This window comes from Hyaena hyaena, unplaced genomic scaffold (genome assembly GCF_003009895.1).
Source record: "Hyaena hyaena isolate Hyena2069 unplaced genomic scaffold, ASM300989v1 scaffold_120, whole genome shotgun sequence".
NCBI lineage: Eukaryota > Metazoa > Chordata > Mammalia > Carnivora > Hyaenidae > Hyaena > Hyaena hyaena.
The window spans coordinates 742736-756588 of record NW_024080752.1 but is presented as its reverse complement, the minus strand read 5'-3'; the positions used below and the strand labels follow the sequence as shown (position 1 = coordinate 756588).

General features: G+C 44.7%; 1 protein-coding gene across 1 annotated transcript in view; it reads right to left on the bottom strand.

The window, feature by feature from the left end:
* The window catches only part of MYO5C (myosin VC), a 106562-nt gene that overhangs the window by 82018 nt on the left and 10691 nt on the right, over positions 1–13853 (bottom strand). Inside the window, exons 3-8 of the mRNA XM_039237163.1 lie at positions 8587–8752; positions 7852–7996; positions 4565–4721; positions 2526–2669; positions 1475–1556; positions 275–382 (exon numbers count right to left, since the gene is read on the bottom strand). Of these exons, the coding sequence (XP_039093094.1) occupies positions 275–382; positions 1475–1556; positions 2526–2669; positions 4565–4721; positions 7852–7996; positions 8587–8752 (802 nt within the window). The remainder of the gene's footprint in view (positions 1–274; positions 383–1474; positions 1557–2525; positions 2670–4564; positions 4722–7851; positions 7997–8586; positions 8753–13853) is intronic.

Below are 13853 nucleotides of genomic sequence, written 5' to 3'. Positions count from 1 at the left end.
GTCAGCCCAGAGGAGCTTGGGAGTGGCCACAGGCCTGCAGTCCATGTTTTTCACCTGCAAACCAGCGAGCCTAAGGGCAAACAAGTTGATTTCTAGATCTTTTAAAGGAAAAGCACAGTCTTGACCGCTTGGCCTCCCATATATTCTGACTGGCTCATCCTAAGATTAGAATTTATTAAGACTCTTTAAACACATGCACCCTGGGCATCCCTGCCTTTCACTTTTTTTTAAAAAGAGAAAATGGCCACACCTTGTGCAGGGCACTTCCGCTTACCCAGCAGTGTGAAGGTCTTCCGAGTCTCCACCATGTCTGCTCTGTCATTCACACCCTCAATGACAGTACTGCCTCCCATTCTTGTGTAATTAAATTCCTCTGCACTCCCTGAAACCAAAAGATTGTTAATGTCTGTGACACATACATTTGTACATATGTGTTTATCAGAAGCAAGACAGGAAGCTCACATGTAATGCGCTGTGGTAAAGCACCTGACACACATGAATCCATTATTCTTTAGATTTCTACATCACAGACACAGAAGCTGAAGCTCAGAAAAGTGAAATAACTTGCTCAAGGCCCCACAGCTGAGACAGGGACAGAATTTAAACAGGGGCCTGACTATAAGGCTCATGGTTTTCGTTCCCATATCTAGCCATTTTATACAGCTTTACTGGGGTTTACTGAACACAGAATAAACTGTACACGTTTAAGATGTATAATTTGATGAGTTTTGGTATATATATACCCTGACGAAATCATCACCACAATCAAGAGGATAACCTTATGCACACCTAATATTTAAACAGTAGGTGACCATGACCCTTCAGAAGGGTCTTGCACATTCACAACTCACATTCTGTGGCAGGCATAGGGATTATCTTTATGTGAGATCTGAAGAAATCTAGTGGACAATTCTACCAACACAGCACAGACATGCAAGAGAGGAGAGCTGTGACAACACAGCAGTCCAGCAGTTTGTGCTAAAGGACAAAGAGTTCGGTTGCCCCTGCAGTATAATTAGTCAGAATGATAAATAATAATGACCTTGAGTCATCAAGGGAGCTCAAATTATGATAGGGGTACCCCGTCTCATAAGACAAGGAACTACCTTGTCTTCCTACCTGTTGGAAAGATGACTACCCAAGGAAGTTCAGGTAAAGAAAGCTTAGAGGTTTACAGCACCAAGCCCCAGTGGTCAGGAGGCCTGATTCAGGAAGTTCTGGCTGCATAACCATGATCACCCATGAGCTCTGAACAACTCCCTGGAGTTGAAGGGTCTCCTCCCTGGGGCCCACCCCAACCCTCCATCTATCTCCTTAGTTAGACAGATGGATCAGTTCCACCCCTAAACCCAAGGATCTATGTCCATGGGACAGAATATTTCTTTAAGTGATATTACTGTAAGAAGAAATCAATCTAGAATTTAATCTCCTACATAAAAGGGACAGATACTTCCATATATCACCCACCACGTACCCAATTTAAGATGTTTAAACTCCGACTGCTGCGCAGATGCACAGAGCTGGTAAAAAATGTGGTAATTTCGTTCATTTTCCGACTGTAAAATAAAGAAAAGTCCTGAAGTTACAACGACCCTTTACAGTAAGGACACGAGGTTTCAGGGAACAGGTCTTACATGGCTCACGTGGACAGACAATTCTACTCTCATGGACACTGTCACTTTGGTGGGTTTCTTCTCTGGTCAATAAGGCTGTGAGCAACCTGCTGCCCTCTGCTGGCTCACAGGCAGAGGGAGGGCTGCTGGCTCAGGATGGCCTTCCAGACAAAGACCCCAGAGAAAATGCTAGTGAGAATAATCTAATTTGTACTAGTTGAAATTTTTGTTTTGAGAGAGAGAGAGAGAGAGCACACTAGCAGGGGACAGAGGCAGAGAGAGAGAGGGAGAGAGAATCCCAAGCAGACTCCATGCTCAGCACAGAGTCCGATACAGGGCTCAATCCCATGATCCTGGGATCATGACCTGAGCCTAAATCAAGAGTCAGACACCCAACCGACTGAGCCACCCAGGACCCCTGAACTAGCTGAAATTTTTAAGAAACATCCTGCAATATAAGGCTTACTGTTATTCTCCTGGGCAAAAACTAGGAGAATTTTCTCCATTTTACTGACAGAAGAGTCTTTCTCCTAATCCCCCCAACCCCATGACCTGTAAGCCTATTCCCTTCTTGACAGGAAAGCCAGTCTAACAGCTTTGTCTGTTTCAAGTGATTTCTGTGTTATAGAAAGAGAAACTTGATGGTTAAACTCTAAGGATCTTTTAAGTGCCCCCATATTGAAAATAATAATTTTTCCCTTTGGTGAAATCATAACATTCCACTGATACTGCATCCATCCATCAATTTTTTGTTTTTAAGAAATAGAAAAAAATAAGCCAAAATGCCAGTGAAAGACAGGAAACTCTATTCTTCAAGTCACAGAGCAATGTTGATTGTCTAATGAGCATGTAAGTGTAAACAGTACTTTAAAAGTTGGGAAAAAGGAAATTTAATCAATTTTTTATACTTACTTGAAAGACAACTCTGGATTTCTCCAGCAGGTAAGTTCTCATGTTGGCTCCTATAATTTGATTTCTCTCATCAAAACTGATTTCTGTGTATTTCCCAAACCGACTACTGTTATCATTGCGGGTGGTCTTGGCATTTCCAACAGCCTACAAAACAGAGGACTCTCAATAATGTTACAAAGTTCTTTGCTTATTAAAACCCAAACCTCTATGCTGGGAGAATGTCTAATTAACAGAGGAAGATTGGGGAGTGAGGGAAGCAGCTCACAGGGGACATGACACATGCTTAACCTGCCATTCAAGGCTCTCCTCCATCTTGCTGGGAGACACTGAGCAGGATTAGAATGAGCACAGGTTCTGATGTTTCATGGTTCCTAGGTCCCTGTTTTTGCTGTCTGTGTAATGCCAGAAAAATGATTTCATCTTTCCAAGTCTGGATTTCTTATTTGTAATATGGGTATTATATGCAGCTTATGGAGTAGGGAAGATTACCACATCCATAACCCGAATATTATAGATGCTCAATTAAAAGAATGCATCCTTCATTTGAACTTTGTTTTTTTCCCTATCTCTTACCACCTCCCTGCTCAGAGTTTCCACTCAACTAAAAAACTGCTCTCTCCCATTCTTCCAATATTCTGGGCATGACTTTTGCTTTTTACTTCTACTCTTGAATTCTTTCTCTCCTCTGCCCGAACCCCTCCCCCTTACTGAGCATTTTCCATCTGGAAGAACGCTTCTCAAGCACACATACTGTACTTCCTGGCCAGGTCATCATGTTTTCTGACAACACGTATTTACTGAGCACCTGCTATGGGCCACATGCTTGGGTGGCAAAGGTGAACCAAGAAGACATGGTCCTGCCTTTGTGGAGCTTATAATCTAGTGGGTGAGACCAACCTTAAACAAATAATCACACAAAGTTCTCCACTGGGCAGTACCTCTGGACAACTTTTCTACTGCTATCTTAGATTGTGGTTTATGTTTCCATTTATTTTTTTCAAGTTTATTTATTTTAAGACAGACAGAGACAGTGTGAGTGAGGGAGGGCAGAAAGAGGGAGAGAATCCCAAGCAGGCTCCATGCTGTCAGTGCAGATCCCAACATAGGGCTCCAACTCACAAACCATGAGGTCAAGACCTGAGCCAAAGCCGGACGCTTAACTGAGTGAGCCACACAGGCGCCCCATCATTTAATTTAATGTATGTTGATGTTAGAGGAGTCTTAAAACTTGGAGACTGGGGCTTATTCTTTTCCATTACTTCCTGTATTATCTGGTACAGTGGCTTATACAAAATAGGTGGTCTGATAAATAATTCATTGATGATTCTGATTTGAGAAAACAGAGAGAAGAGGTCTAGGAACCTAAAGGTCTTAACTTTTTGCAATGCTTCCAAATAAATCTAAATCAATCCTTTTCCCATTTTGCAAAGCAGGCAGAGCTGGCCTTTGGGTATCTCTTGAGCCTTTGAGATGCCCCTTCTTCCTTGAGGGCTGCCTCCTTGCTCCTGGGTGTCATGAGGACTGGTCTTGCCCACACCACCCTCCCAGTCAGTGCCATGCTATTGCGTCAGCTCTCAGGGAGGGAAGGCAGAGGGCCTTGATATGCAGCATTTGCCAATTTATAAGGTGTAAATATTCCCACCATGACTGATGTTGAACTGTCAAAGTTTTAACAGTTGGCTTACAAAAAATTTTCTGAATAGGTAACAATCAGCTCATGAAAATTGGTGTCATTTGTTGGCAAACACCACTGGTCTCAGGGCACCGGTGGTGTCTGTGGTCAAGGAGATTTTCTTTGGGATATAAATGTAGACATGGGACTTCTGAAATCTGATTTCTAGCCCAGAAAGTAGAGGAGAGAGTCTTGGCAGGGTAGCCTCTTCCTTCAGCTCCTTCAAGACTTCCTGGCCCTCACTTCTATGGTCTTTAAAGCTGAGGGATTCAAGTTAGCCAGACAACATACACACAAACCAACCCACCTCTCCACCGTGGCACACTGCTGCCTGTGACCCTGCTCCCCACCCCTGCAGGGTACACACCTCAGTGATGGGGTTCGATGCCAGGACCTTGTCTTCCACGTGGGCGTTACTGCTGGACTTGCTGACGGTGGCGAAGTATCTCATGGCGTAGCGAGCAGACACTGTCTTTCCAGCGCCTGATTCCCCACTTACAATTATTGACTGATTTTTATTGTTTCTAAAGCAAGTAAATTACAGGGTTCAGGGTTTTTTAGGTACTCATTTTTTCCTATTAAAAAGGTAATATATACTCGGTAAGAAAAACACAGGCAAGGGGAGAGAAGGCAAACTTTGGTTCATTACTCTGAGGTAACTTCTTTTTTTTTTTTTTTTTTTTTTACAAATAGTTTATTGTCAAATTAGTTTCCACATAACACCCAGTGCTCATCCCCACAAGTGTCCTCCTCCATGCCCATCCCCCCCTCCTCCCCACATCCATCAGTCCTCAGTTTTTGTCAGCATTCAAGAGTCTCTCATGGTTTGCCTCTCTCCCTTTCCCCCACCATTTCCGCCCTTCTTCTCCCGTCAAGTTACTCCTAATCCTCCTCTACGTGCAAACATATGATATTTGTCCTTCTTTGCCTGACTTATTTCGCTCAGCATAACATGAGGTAACTTCTTTTTATCATTCCGGTGAACTCATTCCCTTCTAGTCTTTTTTTCTATGTGATCAAGCTAAATTTGTTTCCTGCTCTGTCCCCCACGTTGAGGGTCCCCAAGACCACTCCCAGGTCAGTGACCCTCCAAGAGGACTCACCGGACTCAGTACATAGTCATGTTCATGTCTAAGATTCATCACACCAAAAGGCTAACCCTGCAGAGGAGAAAGGCACATGGGGACAAATCCAGAGGAAGCTGGGTGTGAATGCTTAATTCCTACAGCAGTGAATTATGACAAGACATGGGAAGTGCCGTCCACCAGGGAAGCATTTTGGAGGTCAGTGGCCAGGGTTTGTACTGGGGCTGGTCACACAGGCAGAACATGTACCAAAACTCCACATGCCCTGAAGGAAGGCAGGTGCTCAGGATGAACCACATCATCTACACAGTCTAGGTACAATGAACCACTCTTCTCAATTGGATAATGGTGAGGAACTTCCTAAAATCCAAGTTCCCAGAGGCTGGCCCTACACCAACCTTGCAAGCAGGCCTCTAAAGAAAGCCGTCTTGGGCTCAGGTCAACTCCTCTGTGTGTATCTCCACATAAAGATAAAAATTTGAAAGACATAATTTGGAGAGCAATTATTCAAAATATGCTTGGGAACATAGAGGCTCAGTAAACCAACATGCTCTACCTAATCTGGAGACCTTTAAAAATGTATTCAGCTTCTCACGTCATAAGATGATGATAGAACTGTACTCTAATGCTGTTCTACATATCCAGCACTGCTTATAGATACTAGGCACTCCATGAATACTTTATAAGGATCCTCAGTTAAGCCTCACAAAAATCCTATGCTACATGTACCTATTTTTATGGGAGAGTCCAACAATGACTCAGAAAGGTAAGGTGACATGAGCCAGGGAAGAGCAAGCAGCCTCCCTGAGAATGCTGGGAGCACCTCAGAGATGGAGCTCCCGTCCAAAAGAGCAAGACTCTGAGGACATGAGTGACACACCTGCAGTGTCCCCCACTGGGAAGGAATGGAGCTAGGCTTAGTAAAGCTGGGCTCTCCTGACTCCCAGGTTAGCATCAGCAAGTCTGACATAAACCTACATTACGTTCAGTTCTATTACATTTAGACAGACAGGCCTCCAGAGAAAATGGACTTTGTAAGCTGAGCCCGGTTCAACCACTGAGCTGTAGTGAGCTCATACTATGGACGTTCAGGAGCAGCCCTGGCCCACCAGGCTGTGAGCCACGGACCTTTATCACAGAGATGCCTGGGAGCCAGGGCAAATCCTAGAACCACTGGGGTTCTGCAGTTTGGAGGAAATCCGCTGTAGCAGAGCCCAAGGTAATTGGTTATTAATTGGTGAATCTCTATCCAACATTCATCCTGCCCTCCTTCTTAGAGACTATGCCCCAATTTTCAGTGGGAACACTGCTGTGCATATGAAAGACTACCTATTCCAGCCTCATTTGAGGCATGGCCATGTGAATATATCCTCAACAACGAGCTATGAGCAGAAATCTTGTGGGGCTTCTGGGAAGTCTCCTTGACCAGGAGGGGCACATACTTCCCCTATGACACTCTGTCACCTACTATATGGAGGAGGTGGCTAAGTATTAGCTTGCCTTCAGGATGAGGGTCTCCCTCCACAGACAGAGGCTCTAAGGCATCGGGCCCCTGATGACTGGTAGACGTGCCATGCTAGTTCCAGAATGCCCACCAGTCTTCTTTGTAGGAGAGAACCACACACACCATCATTATTTGTTTTTTCCTGATTATAAGCAGTGGAACTTAGAGTGGGTGCTCTCTGAACATCTGGCTCACAGATGGAAGACACTAAAGCTGAGGAAACTCAGAGGCTGGGCCTGGATTATGTAGGTCCAGGTCTTATGCCTCAAGTTTCCGTTTATGAAATGAGGGTGATGATGGCGGCTCAGCTGACTTCACAGGGATGTTGTAAGACCTAAAGGAGGCCACTGTCTGGAAAGTTCTTTTGAAAACTGTAAAAGACCCTGCAAAGATAAGATGGTATTTCTGTTCTTCATACTTAAATTTTTTTAATATTTATTTATTTTTTTGAGAGAGACACAGAACAGCAGGGTAGAAGCAGAGAGAGAGAGGGAAACACAGAAACAAATGCGGGCTCCAGGCCTTGAGGTGTCAGCACAGAGCCCAACGTGGGGCTCGAACTCATGGACCACAAGATTATGACCTGTCAATGTCAGACACTCAACCAACTGAGCCACCCAGGTACCCCTCTATTCTTCATACTTTACAGATGAGGACATTGAAGCTGAAAGAGGGTAAAACTCCAAATCTCCTACGTATAAAGCCTATGCTTATCCTTCATAAGATTTTGGTGGGCTGGATAGGGAAAAAAGCTTAAACATCTCACAGTGGAGAATAAATCAATATTCCTCCAACCAAACACAGTGCAAGAGAAGCATCTGCTATTCCCAGATCAGTAGGTTTGACTTTTGACACCCTAGAAGGAAGAAAAACCAGGAAAGTTGGTCTAGACAGCTTCCACATTGTCATTTGCTACTCATTATAGTCTGTTCCACCGAGGGCACTCCCTCTCTGGTCGCATGGTCACCTTTAATAAGACCACACCAGATGTCTGCCCTCCACTGTGAGGGCCCAGAAAATGCAGGGGTGATGGGACAGCAAGAGGAATGAGCAGTAGGCGGCTACCTGGCCATCTGTTTGTACGCCTCTTCAGCCACGGCAAATATATGCGGGTCCATATCACCCATGTTCTGCCCGCTGTAGGCGTGGATGATGGCATCTCCGTAGATGGGCAACTGCTTGTAAGGATTCATGGCCACCAAAATGATTCCTGGGGAAAGACACCAGATGCAGCGCTGGAGTTCTAACCATCACCCATTTCTTCAGGTTCTCTGGAGCAAGCCCAGCTCTGCCAGTTATTAAACCTGCCCTGTGACTTTGGGCAGGTCACTCAATGCTCTGAGTCTCAGTGCATCTGAAGATGCCACCCACATTTCTGGGCTACTCTCAGAGCTGAATGAAATGACAGATGGGAATGCCCTAAAACTGAAAGGTTTTGCAATTCTCAATATATATATATGATAACATCATTGCCCCAAATAAGCAATAAATGTATCAAATCCAATTAGAAACTCAAACACAAGCTTTATCCAGATATATTTTTCTGGGGAGTCTGATATCAATTCTTGCTGAAGATTCTCCCCACCTGTAGACAATTCTGTTGACAACAGACTCTTGAAGATCAAATGTCTATGCTTATTAGAAATGTGGGCAAAGGTGTAGCTGTACAAAATGAGTACACATTTTGGCAGAAGTCAACATTTCTAACATAAACATGATATAATATGTCCTCATGACACCCTAGACAGCAAGCATCATGTTTCCGGGTCACTCCTGCTCTCCTTGAATTGCTCTCCTTACCACTGTAGGTGTAAATGAGTTTGGATTCTGCAAAGCGGATTCTGAGATTGTGGAGCACCGCAGGCTCGTGGAGATAGCTGAGGGCCGTGAGGTCATTCTCACCCACGAGGATGTCAGGATTCCGAAGTGGAGGGAGAGATTCTGGATCAATGGAATAATCCAGCTCCTGTGGACAAAGATGAAATTAAAGTTCAGGAAAAGATTCCTGGTTTCTGTTGAACTCCCATCCTCTGTCTTATCTACCCTGCATTTGGAGTGATCCCTGACACTGAAAAGCAAACTTATGTGTAGCAATGAGAAATACTTTCCATGGCTGTCTCTAGGAAAATGGGAGTCAGGGGACCAGGGTATTGGCGCTGTGCCCTGGGGCAAGTCACTCACTCTTTCTGGCCCTTTTCTCTCCTCTGTGAAAAGACTGGCTGGACCAGACCAGGGGTTCTCAGAGCTACAGGCCCTCATTGAAGCCTCCATGAGAGATGCAGGAAAGCCGTGTGGGCAGGGACCTGAGCATACCATCCTCATTGCTACCACAGGCGTGCCACTTGTATGCAGTTTAGGTGTTGAGAGGCACAGAAGTTTTTGTTTGAAAACAGGGCTCTGCTGGGTGGTGAGAAGTGTCTGAAGGAGCCCATGTGAGTGGTGGTGGCTCTTTGAGAGGATCCATGTGCTTGTGACTCCAGTCTGGGGGCTCATGCCCCCCTTGTAAGGCTGCCTGTTCCCATCAGCCCTGGGCTGAGTAACTTGCTGGGGATGGTCTCTCCTCCGCTGGATTTCACCGAGCATTCCCAAAGTAGCTGCCTGAGTAGAAGGGAGAGGTTAGCAAGTCTAGTGGTGTTAACACCACAAATGACTGGGCTCCAAATGGCAGAGAATCATGGAACCTTATGATCACCTGTTCTAACCTCCTTTATGTTCATTTCACAGCTTCGGGAAGTGACTTGAGCAAGGTCATCCAGCAAGCTTGTTTTCCTTCCCCCTTCCCAGGCTGCCTTCTTTCTGATACCTGGTCTTGAACCAGCTCCACAAGGTGACCTGGCTGTCCCCTCGCAAGTGCCCACTATGCAGACCCTATCCCACGTAGGCAGCATGCCTCAAAACTGTCTTCCAAGGAGGATGTGACTACCCTAATTAACAGCTAAGGAGACAGCTTCAGAGAAGTTAAGCTTCTTGTCCAAGGTCACACAGTATAGATCTGTTTGGCTCTGAAGCCTGTATCTTAATGCCTCCTATCAACACTGAGAGGATTTGGTTTGCTGGTTAGTTGGTTGGTCTGTTTGGAGAGTCGCTCAGGGCAATCCAGGCAAACTGGATTGGACCATGACAGCTGTCTGCTCCATTTTCAGTGAAAATATATTTGTGGACGTGCCCCAGGCAGAATATTGTTTTTCCCTGTTTTCTTGAGAAATAATTAACATATAACACTATAAAATTTTAAGGTATAAATCATAATGGTTTGATTTACATAGACTGTGAAATGATTACCACAGTAGGTTCAGCTCACATCCATCATTTCATAAAGATGTAATAATAAAGGGAGAAAAGAAAAAAATCTTCTGTGATGAGAATTCTCAAGATTTAATTTTCCTAGTAGTGTAGCCACAGTCATCATGTTGTACATTATAGTCCTGGAATTTATCTTATAACCAGAGGTTTGTATCTTTTTAAGTTTATTTATTTATTCTGAGGTGAGGGGGAGCAGAGACAGGGAGAGAGAGAGAATCCCTCTGTCTGTGCTGACAGTACAGAGCCCAATGCAGATCTTGAACTCACAAACTGTGAGACCATCATTTGAGCTGATACCAAGAGTCAGATGCTCAACCAACTGAGCCACCCAGGTGCTGCATATACACAACTTCTTTATCCACTTATCTGTTGATGAACAATTAGGTTGTTTCCACATCTTGATTATTGTGAATAATGCTCTATAAACATGGGGTGAAGCTATCTTTTTGAGTTAGTGCTTCTGTTTCCTTTGGATATATTCCTAGAGGTGGAATTAATGAATCATATGGTAGTTCTATTTTGAAGTTTTTGAGAGTTCAGGGTGCCTGGGTAGCTCAGTGGGTTGAGCATCTGACTTGATTTCAGTTCGGGTCATGATCTTATGGTTCGTGGGATTGAACTCCATCTTGGGCTCGGAGACTGCTTGGGATTCTATACTCTCCCCTGCCCCCCCCCCCCCCCCCAGTCATGCTCTAGGTCTCTCAAAATAAATAAGTAAACTTAAAAAAAACTTTTTTGAGGCTTCTCCTTACTGGTTTTCATAGTGGCTATACAATTTACAATCTCACCAATAGACACAGGTCTCCCTTTTCTCCACATCCATGCCAGCATTTGTTATTTTGTCCTTTTTTTAAAAAAAAGTTTATTTACTAGAGAGAGAGAGAGAATGAGGGAGGGGCAAAGAGAGGGAGAAGAGAGAATCCCAAGGAGGCTCCATGCTGTCAGTGCAGAGCCTGATGCAGGGAGCAATCCCATGAAATGTGAAATCATGACCTAAACTGAAATCAAGAGTCGGATGGTTAACCGACTGAGCCAACCAGGCACCCTACTTTCTGTCTTTTTTTTTTTTTTTTTTAATATTTTTATTTATTTCTAGGAGAGAGAGAGACAGCGTGAGCAGGGGAGGGTCAGAGAGAGAGGGAGATACAGACTCTGAAACAGGCTCCAGGCTCTGAGCTGCCAGTCAGCACAGAGCCTGACGTGGGGCTCGAACCCACGAACTGCGAGATCATGACCTAAGTGAAAGTCGGACCCTTAACCGACTAAGCCACCCAAGCGTCCCCTACTTTCTGTCTTTTTGCTGATGGCCATTCTAATAGGAGTGAAGTGATATTCATGATGATTTTGATTTGCATTTTCCTGATGACTAGTGATGTCGAAAACCTTTCCAAGTGTCTGTTGGCCATCGTTATATATCTTCTTCAGAAAAATGTCTGTTCAGGTCTTTTGCCCTTTTTTTCTTGAGTTTTGTTTTCGTTTTTGTTGTTGTTTGTTTTTGTTTTTGCTATTGAGTTGTAAGAATTATTTATATATTTTGAATATTACCCCCTTATCAGATATATGGTCTGCAAATACTTTTTCTCCTTCTGTAGGTTATCTTTTCACTTTGCTGTAGTCACATCTACTTATTTTGTATTTTGTTGCTTGTGCTCTAGGTGTCAAATGCAAAAAATCACCAAGACTTATGTCAAGAAACATTATTCCTGTTTTCTTCTAGGAGTGTTGTGCTTTCAGATCTTACATTTAAGTTGTGTATCCACGTTGAGTTAATTTTTGTGACTGTTATAAGATAGGGGTTCAGTTAGGCTGGATATTCTTAATCTATAGACTTTTATTTTGAGAGTAAAAGAAATTGCTGCTCATATATAATTTTTCTTTCCTTGAGTTTTTCTGTTATCTGTTTTACCTCCTTTTCTAGTTCGGCCTGTGCAGGTGTGTGTGTCTGTGATGTATGAAAGAGACAGAGAAAGAAAGTCAGAAGAGTCCTTGGGGGGAGGGGAGAAAACAGAAAGAACATTAGATTAACAGCTGAAGGCAGAGGTGACATTTTCCTACACAAAGCAGGCTTTGTAAAGCTAAGGAGCTGTCTGGCCGCCTGCCCTCTTACCTGCCTCTCCTGAGCTGGGGTTCATGGCCAGGAATGTCGCTACCTGAAGCCCTGTTGACTTTACTAAAGCTGCCCCTGCAGCTGCAGTCTGAGATTTTTCTCCCCGGAGACACCTGATCCCTCAGGAGAAGCTAGAGTGCATGCAGGCAGCGCTGGACAAGGCCACAAGGAGCTACTGGTGGGGAAGGGCCAGCTAGGTGGGAGTAGCAGCGTCCTCTCTCTGTCTGCGTCTCTCTCCCATCCATACACATGGATCATCTCGTTTGATCTTCAGCAACCCTGTGAGGTACTGCTGTTATTAACTCCAATTTGCATATAGGAAACCCAGTAGCTCAGGGTCACAAACTTAGCAAGTGGCCCTCAGAGCCTTTGAATCCAGATAATATGGTTCTTGAAGAAGTGTCTTTAGTTGCTCTGCTCATCTTCCTACCTGGGATCTCAGGAGATCACTCCCAAATCCAGGACAGTCTGACTGGAAATAGAATGTCCTGGGTATTTTTTTTAATGTTTGTTTATTTTTGAGAGAAAGAGAGCACACGCGAGGCAGGGGAAGAAAGAGGGGGACAAAGGATCTGAAGCGGGCTCTGTGCTGACAGCAGTGAGCACCATGTGGGGCTCAAACTCACAAACCGAGAGATTATGACCTAAGCTGAAGTTGGACGCTCAACCGACTGAGCCACCCAGATGTCCCAAGAGTGTCTTGTTTCTATAGAAACCATGGGCATGACTCAAAAATTCCAGCATTTTAATACTCCTATGATATTCCCCGGACCAACTCTGACACAAATCCTTTGTCCAGCTCTACATCTACATTTTTAGTTAACTCTAAAAAGTAAGGTCACCCTAGCAACGGATCTAGTGGGATGTCATTATGGCTATGAGGGCAAAGGACAGCTCATGATACTTAAAGGAATGGTCAGATCTGCAGAAGCTGGTAATCAAGACATAGCCAGCCTCCGAGAGGGCCTGATCACAGGCGCACTGCAGCACAGGAACCAGCACTGACAGGCTCCTCACAATATCACACAAAACTGGGCATTCCTATCCTCTCGTCCCATCTCCCGTCACTTCCCTTCCACACGCTGTCCTGGAGCTCCCAATTCTTACCTGTTTCTATCCACTCATGGATGGACTTTCCCTCCTTCTGTTCTCCTCCCACGCCACCCTCTACTTCTCTTCCTCTTCCCACCTTGAGGTTTTTCTCTACTGGTTGATGCCTTGGGCTCCAACTTCTTTTCTCCAAGTTCCCCATCTTTACTCATTGTCTATCCTGAGACCCATGAAACTGAAATGGTGAATTACTGGGGTGCTTGGTGGCTCAGTCAGTTGAGTGTCTGACTTCGGCTCAGGTCATGATCTTATGGTTCTTGAGTTTGAGCCCTGACGGGGCTCACTGCTGTCAGTGTAGAGCCTGCTTCGAATCTTCTCTCCTCTTTTCTCTGCTCATGCATATGCTCGCTCTCTCTCCATCTCCAAAATAAAATAACATTAAACAAAACGGTGAATCAGTTTTCCAGTGTTCTCCCAGCCATGCTGGATGCCAGGGGATGCAGCACAGAGCACTCGATGCCTTCATGAGGGCAGTGTATGGGGCTGGGGGGTGTGGTACAAACAGGAGTGGACCCACAACACCAGCTGGCCACTCTGGATGGCCCCC